The sequence below is a fragment of the Mobula hypostoma genome, chromosome 1 (genome assembly GCF_963921235.1).
Source record: "Mobula hypostoma chromosome 1, sMobHyp1.1, whole genome shotgun sequence".
NCBI lineage: Eukaryota > Metazoa > Chordata > Chondrichthyes > Myliobatiformes > Myliobatidae > Mobula > Mobula hypostoma.
Window position 1 is genome coordinate 175,766,269 of NC_086097.1, and position 18,533 is coordinate 175,784,801.

The following is an 18,533-nucleotide window of genomic DNA, read 5'->3' on the forward strand; positions in this document are numbered from 1 at the left end:
GTTTAGTTTTTGTGTTTTTTGTCGTTTTAATTTTAATAGCTGTTATGGAACCTGATGGTATGGGATGATAGTGGAACGCAAAATGCAATCTTAATTCTTAGAATGATTTGTGAGCGTGCCACAGAGATCCAGAAAGACCTATATCAAAGATTATACCAAAGTTTTTGATAAGCTTTGAAGAGCTTGTGGCACTTAGACATTGATGAGAAAGATATCAGAGTCATTAGGAATTTGTGTTGGGAAAATGACAAGAAATTTCGTCCAGATTAAGGGGGAAGTCAGACAGGGTCGTGTTCTCTCGCCCAACCTATTCAACCTTTATAGCAAGAAGATTCTAAGAGAAATTGGGAGTATTCCAGGCATGATAATTGGTGATTACAATTTGAACAATCTATGATAAGCAGATGACACAGTGCTGATGGAGCTTCTCTTTAGAAGTGTCTAAGGAATACTGGATAAAGTTATTAAAGTGCAAAGAGAGGATTGACCATCAACTACAAGAAGACTGAATGCGTGGTTGTCACAAAGAAGAAAGAAATACAGAAATGTGAACTGAAAGGGGGCAATGAAACAATTAAATGAACATGGAAGTTCAAGTACTTGGGGAGTACGATAGCAGATATTGAAATTAGGAGATTGGGGTTGCTAAATGCACACTTGTACAAGATACTGAAGAATAACAATTTCTATGGGTATGAAACTCATTGTTGCAGTGTTAGGTTTATTACACATTAACATGGAAGCAACTATATTGGACAATATCAAAGCAAAATGAAGCAAGACTGGCTGCAGAAATGTTTTTGAGAAGAGTGATGAAAATATTGTGGAAGGACAGAGTAACAAATGATGTGTTGTGAAAAGCTGGAATAAGAGGAGAGCTGATATCATCAATCAGGAAACGGCAGCTGGAATTTCTGGGGCATGTTCAAGCTTCTCTTTCCTCAGAACATCTTGCAGTGATGGGAAAATTGATGGAAGAACAAGTCGCAGTCATCGACGCATGACATTCATGAGTTACATCAAGGGATGGACAAGCAAAAGTTTGGAACAGCTTATTAAAACTTCAGATTTAAAGACAGATGGAAGGTCATTGTGCAAGTCATATGATACAGCAAATAATGAATGGTGTCAGATTTGCTTCTGTAACTCCTGCACAATGGTATCTATGTTATGTACTCAAAGCTAAGGGGAACACCATTAGTTGATCCTTTGCCCAAGGCTAGACTTTGCTACTTGTTCGCAGGCAAATGCAAGTTGTTGGCACCAGAACTTGCTGTGCTTTCAGCCACTTAATGCAGGTTTTTAAAAATATAACAATGGCTATTTGGATCTGTGAGAACAGCATTAATAACTCTGTAACCCTCAAGTCAACTGAGGGATTGTTGCTGAGTTGCATGAATTTTGAAGTATCAAGAGACATATGCGATAGTGTAACATTAGCATCTTCCACATATTGAGAAATTGTGTAGATTTGTCCAAAACAGAAACAGCAGTGCAAATTCATTCCAGCTAATTGCTGCCCAGTTGGTCTACACCGAATTCCCTGTATCACTTTTTAAAAAAAATATTGACAGTGCTGTTGTAGCATTTAAAAATCCTGTATAGATTCATGACTTTACCAGGACTACTGCCCTCTTAGTCCAAAAAAGTGACAGCGATGCCTTTGATACCTTTTTTGTCAGGTGTGGCATCAAGTTGCACTGGTAAGAGGGCATCAAGGGCAAAATCTCTCCATTGATTGCAGTCATACCTTTACACTAAGATGGTTCAGAGTCTGGCATTCCAACAAATGAAGGCCTTAACTAACACAGTAAAAGCTGAAGGATCTCAGCAGGTTAGGCAGCATCTGTAGAGGGATGTAGACACTTGATGTTTCAAGTTGAGACTCTTTATCTGGACTGGAAGATAGAGGGAAGATGGCCTCTATAAAAAGGAGGAGGGAAGTGATGGAGCAAGATCTGGCAGGTTGATAGGTGGATCCAGGTGAGGAAGAGTTGATAGACAGATGAAGGAGGGGAAAGTAGAAGTACTGGCAGAAACTGGGAAATGATAGGTGGAGGCAGCTAAGGGCTGCAGGTGATGGAATCTGATAGAAGGAATTGGAGGATGGAATCAAACTTATTTTACTTTGTCTCATTTGGAGATACAGCCTGGTACAGGCCCAATGAGCTGCACTGCCCGGCAACCCACTTATTTAACCCTAGCATAATCACAGGATAACTTGCAATGACCAATTAACCTACTTACTGCTATGTCTTTAGACTGAGGGAGGAAAGTGGCACACTTGGAGGAAGCCCACATTCTCACAGGAACGTCATACAAACTTCTTGGAGGATGCTGAAATTGAACTCCAAGCTCCGATTCCCCGAGCTGCAATAGCATCACGCGAAACCTCAAAGCTACAGTGGAGCCAGGTGGGCAATGGTCAGGGGGAGGGGAGTGGACCCAGTGAGAAGTGTGTATGGGTTATGAGCAGGGTGCTGATCAGATGGCAAGGGCATGGGAGGGGTCAGTTACTTCATGCCAATCACGGTGATGGGGGTATGTAGTTCAGGTGGAGAGAGAAAGGGGCAGAGGGTTAGCAGTCACTGGTTGTTGGAGAATTCAATGTTCTGCAAGGTTGTGATGTTCTTTCACCTATGTTTGGCCTTACCTTGGCACTAGAGGAGGCTAAGGACAAGACAGGCCATTGTGGGAAAGGGCAAGATAATCAAAATGGCTGGCAGCTGGGAGGTACAGCAAGCGCAGCAGATTTAGCAAGATGGTTGGCCAGTGTGTGTCTGATCTCACTGATGTAGAGGAGATGACATTGACAGAACTAGATGTAATAAATAACATTGTCACCTAAAACACAAACTTCTATAGATGTACTGTGGAGAATATTCTGACAAGCTGCATCACTGGTGTGGGGTGGCGGGGTGGTGGCTACTGCATAGGATTGAAAGAAGCTATAGAAAGATGTGAAACTAGTCAGCTTCATCTTGGGTACTAGACTCTGTAATATCCAAGATATCTTCAAGGATCGATGCTTCAGAAAGACGGCGTCCATTATTAAGGACCACCATCACCCAGGACATGCCCTCTTCTCACTGTTACCATAAGGAAGGAGGTATATACATATAATTAATTTCTGTTTTGCACTATTTTAAATTTAACTATTTAATATACATGTTTTTCTCATCCCATATGGCTGGTGCGTATGTGCATTTCTCCCTCAATCTCTGGTCCTCTACCAGAGGCCTGGGGGTTTGAGGGTTTGGCACAGTATCTTTGTTGTTCCGAGTAATGCGCTCTTCTGGAATGAGATCTCAGATGTTGTTCCCGGGATTTGTTCGAGCCGCTCTGCCAGTCCAGCTGTCACAGATCCATGTGCTCCTATCACCACCAGGATTACTCTGACTTTAACCTTCCACATCCTTTCTGTCTGCTCTGTCAAGCCATGGTATTTCTCCAGCTTCTTATGTTCTTTCTTCCTGATGTTACTGTCATTTGGGATTGCCATATCCATTGTTAATGCTTTCTTCTCTTCCTTGTCCAGTATTACTATTATTTGGTTGGCCAGTATCTGCCTATCAGACTGTATTTGGAAATCCCACAGATCTTAGTTCAGTCATTCTCTACTGTCTTCTCTGGTGTTTCCCATTTGGACTTGGGAGTGTCCAATCCATTCTCAGTGCAGATGTTCCTGTACAAAATTTTTGCAGCTTTGACTTTTTGTTCAGTGTATGCTGTCCTTACCTGGATTTTGTACCCTGCTACTATCCACTGGATGGTTTCAGCAGATTCCTTGCACAGTCTGCATTTTGGGTTTTATCTGGTGTGATAAACGCCTATTTCTTTTGCTCTTGTTCTCAGTGCCTGTTCTTGTGCAGCCATGAGCAATGCCTCTGTGCGGTCACTCAGCCTGCCATTTCCAGCTATTGGCGGGATTTTTACATCAGCCACTTCTGATATAGACAATAGGTGCAGGAGTAGGCCATTCGGCCCTTTGAGCCAGCACCGCCATTCACTGTGATCATGGCTGATCATCCAGAATCAGTAATCCATTTCCTGCCTTATCCCCATAACCTTTGATTCTGCTATCTTTAAGAGGTCTATCCATCTCTTTCTTGAAAGCATCCAGAGACTTGGCCTCCACAACCTCCTGGGGCGATGGTACATCCCGTGCAGTGGCTTATCCTGCCATGGCCTCTGGTCCTCTGGCTCTGCTTCACACACTTCCATTTCTATATCCCCTATCTGCTGTTTGAGGTATTCTCCTAGCAGGTTGTCCTTGGGGGGCCATCTTCATGACATACTCATGGATGTTTTCCATTTCTTCAAGGACTGTGGCCTTGACACTTCTAAGACCCTGTGCTCCTTTATTCAGGCAGGTGTTGAGTTGCTCGACTTTGGATGGAATCCCCCGTGTATTATTAGTAGTTTCTGGGTCTTGATGTCAGCAGCTTCCAGTTCGTTCCTTGGCCAGCACACTGTTGCTACTGGTTATCTGATGACTGGTAGGGCAAATGTGTTGATGGCTCTGATCTTATTCTTCACATTCAGCTGGCTTTTTAGGACCTGTCTCACTTTTTGGAGGTACTTGGATGTTGCATTGTAATGTTTAGTTGACTGTATCATTTTGTGTAATAAAATGAGATGTATATGGAAACGATGACCATCTAAAGTGTTTGGGGCAGTCTAGGAAATATGGGTCATCACTTTATGATCACTTTCCTTATTTCTATTCATACTGGATTTTTTTGGATAGTACAATATTGTCTTACCCTGATGAACAACTTAAATCTTTAAATATTTGCTGGAAATTGAAATGGACTAAATTTACTAAAAGCTAATCAAGGTTGATCAGTTTAAGTGGTGCTTCTAGGACATTTCCAAATATAAAATAAAAATAAACAATAAAATAATTTTAAGTATTTCCAAGAGTGCAGTAACATGGACTGGGTGGAGGAGATGTTGATGGGGAAATGTGCTTCTAACATTTTGAAAGCAGTTGACTTGTGTTCAGTCCACTTGTTAGACTATTGGTTTCTCAAAAGGATCAGTCAAGCTATTTAAAAAAAAACAGGCAATTGGTGCACTTGTTTTTAAATTGGAAAAAGATTATAGATTATATGGTAATAATCAATTTTATGTTTGGTTGTTTACTTGAAAGTTGGTGCTAAATGTCAATTAATTTGTTTAACCGTGCTATCTTTCAGCAAATACCTACCTCTTCATGATGCAAGCACGAGGCAAGATGTTGAGGGATAATGTGAGAACTATTGGCATCTTGATTCGAGACCACTATACAAAAAGGAATAATACTCTGAATGGTACAGGTGGGCAGATTTTGTTATTGTGACACAACTGTTTAAAGAACTTGAACATCAAATTTCCCATACAGTATGTTTTTTAAAATAGAGACTGCTGCAGGTATCCAAATAATTTTACATGGTCAGAGCAGTGATGTGAAACTGCAAATGAAATGAACTAAATTTGCTCCAATTACATGACTCAAATTACAAGTTGCAAATCTTACCTTGTAACAAGGCGTGGTCACAGCCTGTTGCAGAGCTGTTGCTGAATCAGGCAAGTTAGCTCTTCCCTTGCAGCTTCCTCCTTTAACTTTCGTGTTGAGTCAGCAGTAAGAGAGGCAAATACAATGTTAGTATTCATTTCGAGAGGACAATATAAAAGCAATGATGTAAAAGAGCCTTAGTCACTCCACATTTAGAGTAATGTGAGCAGTTTTGGACTCCATTTCTAAGAAAAGATGTATTGGCATTAGAGGCTTAAAGGATTAACATATGAGGAACATTTAATGGCTTTGGCCTTATACACACTGTTTAGAAGAATAGGGAGGAGTCTCATTGAAACCTACCAAATATTGAAAGGCCAGCTGTAGGTAGAATGGATGTAGAGAGGATATTTCCTATAGTGGGGGAATCGAGGTCCAGAGGGCTCAGTCTCAGAATAGGATGTCCCTTTAAAACAGCGATGAACAGGAATTTCTTTAGGAGAGTGGTGACTCTGTGGAATTCATTGCCACAGATCAGCTGTGGATGCCAAGTCAGTGGATATATTTAAAGCGGAGTTTGATAGGTTCTTGATTAGTAAAGGTGTCAAGGATACAAGAAGGCAGGAGAATTTGGTTGAGAAGGAAAATCAGCCATGCTTGAATGCTGGAACAATCTTAATGGATCAGATGGCCTAATTCTGCTCCTATGTCTTAGTCTTTCTGCCCCAAAATCCTTTGGTAGGCTACCTTGTATTGGAAAATATAGCAGGAGTAGGCTTAGTTAGCAAAATGGCTTTGTGAAATAAGTTATTAATTTATTGTTCCTTTAGAATGTAGAACAGTACAACTGAGGAACAGGCCCTGTAGGCCACAGTGTTGTGAGCAGTATGTTGTTGAGATTAGGCCTCTTGTGGTTCTATCTCAATTCATTGGTCACTCTCCAGATATGAATCTGGATGGGAAATGTGCTCCATTCTACCAAATTCTTACTGTGTGATTGACTACTTTCAAAACATTCAAGTCAACTAATGCCTGATCCTAATGTGTCTATGATTTACAGACTTTAGAGTACTTGCTGTCATGTACACTCACACAATTCATTTGTTGTACTTGCAGTAGATATTATTAATTGACAATGTTTTCTGATCAATAAGATCAGTATTCTATTTCCTTAACTGTATCCAGTGTTGCTTTCTTTGCAAGGATGTCTGTTTTCTTTTGATAATTCCAGCATTTATTAGTTTCAAATAGTGAATGAGTAGAAATTAACTCAGGGATGTTTGCTGTTAAACAGTTTATCTTTTCAACAACCAAGAATTAACCTCCATATTATCAACAACTCCACCAATCTTCCTGTCATCCGTGAACTTGCTGATAATGTCTCCTATATCCACATCCAGGTCATTGGCACTGATTTCTGTGGAAAACCACTAGTCACAAGCATCCAATTGCAAGACTGCCCTCTACTGTCTCTCTGAATCCTAATGCCAGGTCAAGTTTGGATCCAGTTTACTCATTTACCTTGGAACCCTTCTGCTATATGGGACCTCATAAATGCCTTGCTGAGGTCCATGCAAGCTACATCTACTGCACTATTCTCATCAATACACTTTGTTACCGTCAAAAAAAATTCAGTCAGGATTTGTTCTTGAAGCCAAGTTGGCTATGAGATAAAAGGTCGTGACCCAACAGCATTAGCTATCTATTTCCCTCTACAGATACTGCCTGATCTGCTGAGTTCTTTCAGTAGTCTGCTTGATGCTGTAGATTCCAATATCTGCAATCTCCTGTATTTCCTTGATGGTTATCTGAGTCCCTACCTTTCCAAGTGATCATTTACTCTGTATGTCAGAATTATTTCCATTAAGTTTCCTTACAGGTGTGTAATTGTCAGGCTTTTCCTTGCACCATTTCCTGCAAAATGTTTGCTGTCTGGGGTTTGGGGGAGGCTGGGTGTTGGTGGTTAACCTTAATGAAATGCCTTCGTGGCCTTGCAGGCAACTATCACTAAATATTGGAGTCATAGTCAAATGGCAATGAAATGAGTCATAGGGCCCAACATATCCTTATTGACCTGTGTGCCCATCTGCACTCATCTCTCACCTAATTTGTTTGCATTAGCACCATATCATTCCATTACCTGCCTGTCCAAAGGCCTTTTAAATGTAGTAATTGTATTTTATTCCAACAGTACCTCTGGTAGCATGTTCTAGGTATCAACCACTGTGTGAGTGGTGTATTTGTATATGTGTGAGAATCAGACAAACATTTCCCTTCAAACTCTGTTTCTTTTCATTGTAAACATCTGCCCTTTTGTGTTTTTTGATACTCCTAGTATGGAAAAAAGATTTTAATCATCTGCTCTGTCCATGCTGCTTATAATCTTGTACACATCTATTAGGTCACACTCAAGTCGTCATCACTCTAGGGACAGTGAGCCCAACCTATCCAATATTTTGTATTGTTGAAGTCCTCCTACCCAGGCAACTTACTGGTGAATCTCCTCTGTTCTCTCCATTGCAGTCACCTCCTTCCTGTACTGTGATGACCAGAACTGCACACGATGGTCTGTCTGTCCTCACTGTTGGAATGTAACATCCCAACTCGTTTATTCTCTGCCTCTTATTATAACACACTTTGATTTGAAATTAGTTGTTTTGTGTCAGCAATACAATGCAAAGACACATGTACTATTCATTACAAAAATAAAGAAGTAGTGCACAAAAAACAGGAATAACAAGGTAGTGTTCATGAACCATTCAAAAATCTGATGGCAGAGGGGAAGAAGCTGTTTCTGATTTGCTGAATGTGGGTTTTCAGATTCCTTTACCACCACCTTGATTGTTAGTAACAAGAAGAGGGCATGTTCCAGATGGGGAGGGTCCTTGGTGATGGATGCCGCCTTATTGAAGCACTGCCTTTTGAAAATGCCTCAATGGTGGGGAGGGTTGTGACTGTGATGGACCTGAATGAGTCAACAGCACTCTGCAGCCTGTTGCAATCCTGTGCAGTGAAACCTTTGTCCCAGGCTGTAATGCAACCAGTCAGGATGATCTCCTGTTGCATCTATAGAAATAGATATAGGTCTGAAGGCGGATAAGTCACCTGGACCCAATGGACTACACTCCAGAGTTCTGAAAGAGGTAGCAGAAGAGATTGTGGAGGCATTAGTGATCTTTCAAGAATCACTAGATTCCAGAATAGATCCAGAGGACTGGAAAATTGCAAATGTTACGCCACACTTTGAGAGAGGGAGACAAAAAAAAAGGAAATTATAGGCCAGTTAGGTTGACTTCAGTGGTTGGGAAGATGTTGGAGTCCATTATTAAGGATGTGGTTTCTGGGTACTTGGAGGTACATGATAAAATTGATCAAGGTCAACATGTATTCCTTAAGGGAAACTCTTGCTTGACAAATCTGTTGCAATTCCTTGAGGAAATAACAGGATAGACAGTGGATGTTTGTTTGGATTTGACCAGCTGCAGCACAAAAGGCTGCTAAACCAGATGAGAGCCCAAAGGCTATTATGATTAATGGAAGGGAAATATTGTAGTTCTGAGCCCAGTATTTAAGTTCATCTACCTCTGAATCCAGACTTTGAAATTCTGACACTTCTTTTGCCTTTTTTGAGATGCAAATTCCAAATTAGAATGACAATTTTTCCAAGTGACATAACCCTACAGTTGTGTTAATGTACGTAACCTTGTAGTGAAGTAGTGATTGTATGTTTACTCCCGGGTGTTTTCTCCCCCAGTTTAAGATGGTGCTACTTACTGGTTTAATCAACAACTTGCTAGTGGCTAATGAAACAAAAAAACAACTAACTGCTTCGTTATTCACACTTTTTCTGGAAATGATTGCTGCAAACAGTGGCCTGTGACTTTTCTGTTGGTGTTGAGCTGAATCGCCTATACAATCTGGCATTTTTATGGTGTGGCTGGAATCTCGCTGGGGCAGGGCAGTTGCATTATATCAGAGCTAGAGTTGCTAATGGATGGAGGCAATTTGATGAGGTTGAGGCAAGGCATGGAAAGATCTGAGGTTAATGGATTATAAGAGTGGAGCCCAAATGGAAAAGTCAGGATACTTGCCATATTGAGGTGACAGAGCCTGAGCCTGTGGGCAAGGAATGACCTGAAGTTTGGATGATTTAAGCACCGGGCCAGATGGAAATTGTCCCAGTGTCGGTTTCGGAAGTGAGAGGCCAGTTCAGTTCACTGCTGAGGGGTTTGCTGGGCTCTGCTGGACTGAGGCTGTGGCCTGCAACTGGTGGACTTCTGAATCAGCTGCAGTGATGCCTGGCATTGTGAACTTCCGTTCTGAATGCTGTTTGCTTTATTGTTTGCACAATTTGTTTTTTTTTCTTCTCTGCACATTGGGTGTTTGATGGTTGTCTTTTGTTTTTAATGAGTTCTATTGGGGTTCTGTGTTTTGTGGTTGCCTGAAAGGAGACGGATCTCAAGGTTGTGTAAAGTGTACATACTTCGTAATAAGATACTTTGAACTTCTATTCCTTGTCAGTGAAGGTCTCTTGCTTTAAAACCACAGCATAAGTTAAAGTAGGAATATGGCCATAATTCATTGAACTTACTGGCATTCCCCAAGGTGAGGTTGAACCCGTGCCTGAAATTCATTTATCATCATATCCCTACAAACCCTGATTTCCTGTGTTCAAGGGTTAAGCATTGATGGCCTTCTGAGCTAATGATTATAAAGATTGGGGGATATAGGGGAAACAGATACAATAGCAACTTTTAAAAACCATTTATACAGGCACATGGACAAGCAAGAAGTGGAAGGATGCACCCCATGTACAGGCAGATGGGGTTAGCACCATGATTAGACAAACTTTGTGTGCTGAAGTGGCTGCTCCTGTGCTGTACTGTTCTATGTTTCAATTCTAAATAACCAACTTTCTGGATCCTTCGGTGTGCTGTCTGATTATATGCCATTTTTAACTTATTAGTTCTCTGCATGTAAAATAGTTAATAAATTACAGCATCAAATAGTTGTGTTCTTGATAAAAGATATTAATGTTATTCCAGTACATTATTTAGGATGCACTCCTGAGTTCTCGTGTGTTAATTGACCTTGTCACTTTATTGATTTTCATATAGATTATCTTGAAGGATATAATTCAAGTGAATACCTTGGTCAGGGTGGAACATATCTTCCAGAAGACTTCACTTACTCTCCAGGCTTGCCTTGTCCAGAAAAGCTGCCGTCAATGAGTGAGTAATCTCTGAATTTAAAAAAAACACACATTTGCAATTTTTCAAGTGTGGAAAAAAGGGAAGATTTACAGTAGAATTTTATTTCTCCAACCATTGCTTTACTCAGTAATCCATCTTGTCAACAGATTATTTTAGTGACTGCATGAGATGTCAGCTGGGGTCTATACCCTTTTGGCTATTGTATATTAATGTTGGGGAGGGATGTGATTATTTCACCTTGTGAATAGTAAATCTTTGATATTCGCATCTTGAACTAACAATGATTAAGTTGAACCTCCCTCTGAAATAATGATGGCAAATTGTTTGTATAGAATTTTACAATTTAATACACATATCCTGTGCCACCTGCTTGGAGATAGCAAACCAAGTACCAAACCAGTCTATTTCGGGTGAAGCAGCAATGGTTGACTGGATGCCTGGCTGGAGAGGCATGTTTCAGGAGAATCTCATAGGCAGGAAACTAGCCTAGATACTTGTCCTTCAGAGTTGATGTACAACAACTAATTATGGGTTCTGGCTGATGAAGCATGACAATTAATGATGGATATCTAAATTGGTGATGTGCATTTTGGCCAGAATTTGAATCCAGTTATTCAGGAGAAATATAGAAAGAAAACAAACTGGAAGAAAAGACTTGGGATTTGACACCAAAGAAGGAATTTTATAATGGTCATTGCCAGATCTGGAATGAACATGAATGAGTGATAATGAAAGCAATTGGTGAACAAAACTTGCGCAGAAACCAGAGTTTTGGATAAGCTCATGTTCATAAGACTGGAGAATTGCCAAGGTGGGTAAAAGACTTTCTACAGCAGATGAGCCAGCCAGCGATGGAGTTAGGAAATGTTAAAGCTGTGCATTCTTGGTGATGGTCCAGGTTGGTAGTTCATTTTGGAATCAAATGTTGACAATCTGATTTAGCCTTGGGGAGAGAAAAGGGTAGTAGCTTAGAGAGCATAATTTATGAAGGGGTTTAAAAATAATGGATTTTAATTCCCAGTATTTTGTTAGGTAGGCTGTGAGACAAAATATGCTAGTTTTAACAGTTAGATTCATGTAACCTTTCTCTCCGGGAGGTAGCATGTTGCTGAACAATAAGATGGATCCTTGGGGTTCAACAGAGGCAATAGTGTGTGATTAGAAAACGAAGTTCATTGCTGATAATCATTTACCTGGGTAGGTAAAAATGGGACCAGACAATACTTCTGCTACCGAGGTAGATGACGGAGAAGATGTAAAAGCAGGAAATGCTAGAGATGTTTGGCAGGTCAGGCAGGACCTTTGGTGAAAGAAAAACTGAGTTAACATTTTGGATTATGTTCATCAGAAATAAGGCAATACTTTGGAGCATAGCGTTGTCAGTCATTCAAAGACTTGCAGAGTGGTCATGTACCATAAGGAGAGATATTGCTCTACCTTTCAATAGGATCATGGCTGATCAGATATTCCCGAAGTTCACATTCCTACCCTTTTTCTATAACTGTTCACTACCTTGCTGATTGGAATGTGTTGGGTTTAAAACACTAGGATTAACCCACAACACTTGTGACCAAGAAGCTTCTGAGAGAAGAAATACACACATATCTTAGTCTTAACTGGATGGCCCTTATTCTGAGGCCATGCTGTCTGGTTCTGGACTGTTTTATATTAAAGGCATGTATCCATTTCCACAGACAGATCGTGGATAGGGTTTTGAGGAGCTATTTCCTGGAAATCGGACATTTTGTCTGGGTTGGTAGAATGTGACAGCATTTGTTCAGCCCTGTTCCAAGTGCTGGGCATTGCTTTTTAACAGAGCATCTAACTGGGCCATTTTGTGTTTGTGGACCAGAAGGAACTATGCAAAGTGGAAATAATTGGTGCTGTAGGAGCAAAATTATGGAACAGTTTGAACAAATTTTGTTACGGAAGAAAACTAAGAACATCCTCAATCATCTGATATATTTGGAATATTGGCTCATTTTATATATGCAAGCCCTCTTGTTTTAATATCTTTTTGTCTTTTCAGAGGGGCTTATAGATGTTAACATGAGCGAAATCAGCATGGAAGAAATTCAGCATTTATTTTCAAAAGATAGAGATATAAAATATGGAGGTCACTGGAAGCCAGGTGATTGCAAGCCCCGCTGGAAGGTGAGATGTTGAAGTGTTGATCCAAATCCATATACCTTTGTAGTGAGTTCTAAAGAAAATAAATCTTCCCAAGAAAATTGCCCAACTTGCTGCATTCTTAATTAGTTGCTAAAATTTGAGGAAAGAAACCACCTTTAACCACTCTAGCTGATGAGTGATTCCAGTTCCATTATTTAACTGTCTTAAGTAATCTTTTAATTTGGAGGGAAAGTAGTGAAAGACAATAAATACTGAATTAACACTATCATCCACATCACAAATAACATTATTTAGTTCCCTCTTTTGTCAAAGTACAAATCCCAACAAAGTGGGAGGAATTATTACAGAATGAGTGATTGGCTTACAGCTCAACATGAAACTCCTTTGGATTTATTCTAGTAGGATGGTAAAATTGGATTAGTTTATTTTCCCAGAAATTTGTATGCAACTTCCAAAGTCATAGCATTCGGTAGGTAAGGGCACAGCCTGGTAATGATTTAGATTCTAATGTGTGGTAAATATTGGGACTGGCAGGTAGGAGGTATGTTTTGATTTTTAGGAAGTAAATAATTGATGCGTTCAGCCCTAATGTAATCTTAAATTGAATGGTATTTCAACTGTTCTCCCAAGGTTCATTCAACTATATAATGTCCAGTGAATGTTTAGTCATACACCATGGAAACAGGCCTTCAAGCCCCTCTCCTTCATGTACCTACATAAATGCCTCTTAAATGTTTCAATTGTATCCACTTCAACTACTTCCTTGGCAGCTCATTCCAGGTGCTATACCCTTTGTGTAAAGAAGCTACCATTCTAATCTCTTAACCCCTATTGTATCTGTTCTCTGTAGTTTTGAACTTCCCAACCCCGGGGAAAAGACTATGACCATCCTATCTTATCAATACTCATGATTTTAAAAAAAAAGTCTTTTACTCCCCAATGCCCTATAAAGTTGCTAAGATAATTTTTTTCCAGGTGGCCATCCTTATTCCATTCCGCAATCGTCATGAACATCTTCCGATCCTATTTCGACATCTGATTCCAATGCTTCAGAGACAACATGTGCAGTTTGGTTTCTATGTTATTGAGCAGGTAAATTCTTTCATAGTTACTGATGTAGAATGTGACTGGATACCAAGTTATTTATGACTATTTTTCATAGGTAAAGTCAGACTGCAGCCCAAAAGTGTGCCATTTGGATGGAGTAATTTGAATAGCCATTCCTCCCATGCTGAATGTGGTAATGTGTTCAAGATTAGTTAATGAAATATGGGATTCCTGCACTATTTTAAGAATATTGTTTGATTTCTGGTGGAGCATCAACTACGACATCGGGAGTGATATGCATTGAATTTGGTGTGAGAATGATGGGCATGAAGAAACAATGAAATCCAGGAGTGACAAAAGACCACTGTTTCTCTCTTAATATGACTGGTGCACGTACCATTCTCAATAGCTTCTATTGCTAATTTGATTACACCATGGCTTCCTTTCGCCCAACTGGTCCAAGCCGACTAAGATGACACATCCAAGCTAGTCCCATTAGCTGGGGTTTGACCCATAACCTTCTAAGCCATTCTAATTACATAATGTATTACTATGGCTGCATGTCTATTGGTCTAACTGAACACAAGGCATTCTAGACTGTTTTGAGTTGTTATAGAAGGTTTTGTAATTTTTAGCAGGCTTTATTTCCAGATCATTGCATATGGTATGGAAGAAGACAGAGGAAGTAATTATCTTCATTCCCCAAGTGTCATCTTAATACATCATCCTTAATTGATTTTCTACAATTAAGTCCTTGTCTGGAAAGGAAGAAGCAATAACTTGCAAGTGTGCCGGTTTGTGATATTGTGCTTTACTTCCCTTGTTGCCTCTTTTCCCTTAAGTTGGCAGCAATTGAATTGCCATTCAACAATGAACAAATGGAAACTTCCAACCAAACCTTCAAAACCAAAACAGTTTGCTTTCCTTGTTACTAATGTTCCCAGCTGTGGATAAGGCAACTCCGTAGTTGAGAGTTGCCTCAGGGTTTAGTTTCGTGTCCATATCCAAACCATCAGTGACTGCCTGTTTCTGTCACCTTAATGTTGTGCAACTCTTGCCTCTACCTCAATTCATCTGTTGCTGAAGTCCTCATTTAGGCCTTTGTTACCATTGAGACATCCATTCTAATGTACACCAGCTTGATGGTATAATATTTTAATCTTTAATTTGTTGTAACTCCTAAGTGCTATTGTTTCTCTTCCTTTGTTCACCCAGGCTGGTAACTACCCCTTTAATCGTGCAATGCTGTTCAACGTTGGTTTTTTGGAGGCTATCAAAGATCTAGATTGGGACTGCCTTATTTTTCATGATGTTGACCACATACCAGAAAGTGATCGTAACTATTATGGATGTGGACAGATGCCACGACATTTTGCATCAAAGCTAGACAAGTACATGTACATGTAAGTGTCTGCACTTTCCACTTTTATCCTTAAAAGGCTTTGGTGAGAACAGGCAGAGGTTGGGTAAGTTCATTCCTTGTTTCTTATTCAACTGTAGAGAGAATATGGGGTATGTCTACAAAGCCAGTGTTCTGCTCTGGGTGTCAGATGAGGGATTTGCAGGAGACTCCCAGCCTCCTCGATGGCCACATCTGTGCCAGGTGCATCCAGATGCAGCTCCTTAGAGACAGTGTTAGGGAACTGGAGCTGCAGCTTGATGACTTAAGGGATGTTGGGGAAAGTGAAGCACTGGTAGACAGGTCACCCCAAGGCTGCAGGAGACAGATATATGGGTGACCCTCAGAAGAGGGAAGGGAGAACGTCAGATAGTGGAGAGCACCCTTGTGCTTGTCCCCCTCAACAATAAGAACTCCATTTTGAGTACTGTTGGGGCAGGGGGAATGATCTACTTGGGGGAAGCAACAGTGGCCATGCCCCTGGCACTGAGTCTGGCCCTGTGGCTCAGAAGGGTAAGGAACTGAAGAGGGTGGCAGCAGTAATAGGGGACTCTATAGTCAGGGTTACAGATAGGTGATCTGTGGACATGAAAAGGAAACATGGATGGTAGTTTGCCTCCCAGGTGCCAGGGTCCAACATGTTTCTGGATGCATCCACAATATCCTGAAAAGGGAGGGTGAGCAGTCAGAAGTCATAATACATGTTGGTACCAATGACATGGAAGAAAAAGGGATGAGAACCTGAAAAAGAATACAGGGAGTTATGAAGTAAGCTGGGAAGCAGGACCTCAAAGGTAGTAATCTCGGGATTGCTGCTTGTGCCATGCGACAGTGAGGATAGGAATAGACTGAGGTGGCTGCAGAATTGGAGCAGGGAGCAGAGATTCAGATTTTTTGATAATTGGGACCTCTCCTGGGGCAGGTGGGACTTGTACAAAAGGGATGGGTTGCACGTAAATCTGAGAGGGATTCTTGCGGGCATATTTATTAGAGCTGTTGGGAGTGGTTTAAACTAATATAGCAGGGGAATGGGAGCCAGTATTATGGTTTACAAGCAGATGATGGGTGTAACATGAATGTAAGAAAGGAGGAGCCAATGATTGAGGACAAATGCAAACAGAGCAAAAAGTTAAGTTGTACCACAGAGGCAAAATTCAAAAGAGCAACGAATGCAGGTCTGAAGATGCTGTATTTAAATGTGTGTAGCATTCAGAATAAGGTGGACGAACCTGTGGCTCAATTAGGCATTGGTTGGTATGACGTGGGCATCACTGAGTTGTGGCTGAAAGAAAGCCATAGTTGGGAGCTTAACATCAAAGGATATACTTTGTATCGAAAGGACAGGCATTAAAGCATAGGCGGTGTGTGGCTCTGTTGGGAAGAGACGGAATTACATCTTTAGAAAGAAGTGATGTAGGGTCAGAGAATGTAGAGTCTTTGTGGGTGCAGTTAAATTGCAAGGGTAAAAAAAAATTATGGAATCATATAGGCCTCCAAATAGTAGCCAAGATGTGGGGTTCAAATTGCAAAGGGAGCTGGGAAACGCATTTAACAAGGGTAATGACTCGATTGTAATGGGGGACTTCAATATGCAAGGGGACTGGGAATATCAGATTGGTGTTAGATCACAAGAGGGAATTTGTTGAATACCTGTGTAACTCTCGGTTTTGTGTAGCGGCTTAATCTAGGGGAAGATAGCCCTCAGCCCGGCCAAACTTAAGAAATCTTGTTTGGGTGGATGCTGCATGATGTGTCCCCTGTTACAAATCAGTACCACGAAATAACAAACAGTACACAGTATGCAATGAAACGATTGAGCTTTAGGATTCTTAATTTTACTATATAGTTAGTAAAGAAACAAACAAAAAAAAGGGCCCATTCTCATGAAACAGTCTAATGCGCAACATTGGAGCTCATGGTTCAGTCCTCTGGTTTCCGGTCGGGGTCGTAGCCAACCTTCGGGCCCTCAATCCAAGTCCACTCTGTCCAGCGGTCTACCAGCTCTCTCCATTCGCATCTTGTGTCCTCATTTCTCCCTGGCAAAAGACCGCGAAATCCCTGCTCCCAGACCCACAAGAAAGAACAACATCCCTCTTATTGGATAGCCCCACATTCCAAAGCCCTGTTATCTCTAGTCGTAACCCAAACATTGCTGCTAAAGAGAAACCATTACATTAGCAGTGAAACATTACAGCGCATTACACCTGCAAGATGGCTTTTTAGAGCAGCTTGTGCTTGAGTCTATTTGGGGAAAGACTATCTTAGATTGAGTGTTATGTAATAACAGATATTATTAGGGAGCTTAATGTAAAGGAGGTGACTACTACTGTGATCTTAATATTGAATTCATATCACAATTTGTGAGGGAGAAGCATAACTCACATGTATCGATATCGTAATGGAATAAAAGGAATTACAGAAGCACGAGAGAACAGCTTGCCCAGGTGAATTGGAGGATACTAGTGGGGATGATGGCAGAGCAGAGATGGCCGAAGTTTCTGGGAAAAGTTCACAAGGCACAGTATAGATATGTTCCACTGAGGAAGAAGTTCTCAAATGGCAGGGGCAGGCAAACATGGCTGATAAAAAGCCAAGGAAAGGGCATATAATGTAGCAAAAGTGAGTGGGAAGTTGGATGATTGGGAAGCTTTTAAAATCCAACAAAACACAATTAAAAAACCTATAAAAAGGAAACGATGAAATGAGGGTGGACGACCCAATAATGTAAAGCAGGATACCAAAAGGTTTCTTTAGTTATATAAAGAGTAAAAGGGAGGTGAGTTGATATTGGACCACTGGAAAATGATGCTTGTGAGGTAGTAATGGGGGATGAAGAAATGGCAGATAATAAGTACTTTGCTTCAGTCTATACAGTGGAAGATACTAACAGTGTGCCAGAGGTCCATGAGTGTCGGGGAGCAGGAGTGAATGCCATTGCCATTACAAAGGAAAAAGTGCTGGCAAACTCAAAGGTCTTGAGATGGATAAGTCACCTGGGCCAGATGGGCAACATCCCAGAGTCCTGAGAGAGATTGCTGAAGAGATAACGGATACATTGGTTATGATCTTTCAGGAATTATTTGATTCTGGCATGGTCCTGGAGGACTGGAAGATTGCAAATGTCACTCCACCCTTTTAAAAAGGAAGGCAAAAGAAAGAAAATTATAGGCCAGTAACCCCAGTGGCTAAGGAAGTGTTGGAGTCTACTATTAAGGATGATAGGTACTTGGAGATTAATGTT

At 40.8% G+C, this 18,533-nt stretch overlaps 1 protein-coding gene across 1 annotated transcript in view; it reads left to right on the forward strand.

Moving 5' to 3' along the window:
* b4galt6 (UDP-Gal:betaGlcNAc beta 1,4- galactosyltransferase, polypeptide 6) overlaps positions 1-18,533 on the forward strand; it is a 109,209-nt gene that overhangs the window by 55,229 nt on the left and 35,447 nt on the right. Inside the window, exons 2-6 of the mRNA XM_063060157.1 lie at positions 5,202-5,321; positions 10,618-10,731; positions 12,743-12,867; positions 13,822-13,938; positions 15,109-15,296. Of these exons, the coding sequence (XP_062916227.1) occupies positions 5,202-5,321; positions 10,618-10,731; positions 12,743-12,867; positions 13,822-13,938; positions 15,109-15,296 (664 nt within the window). The remainder of the gene's footprint in view (positions 1-5,201; positions 5,322-10,617; positions 10,732-12,742; positions 12,868-13,821; positions 13,939-15,108; positions 15,297-18,533) is intronic.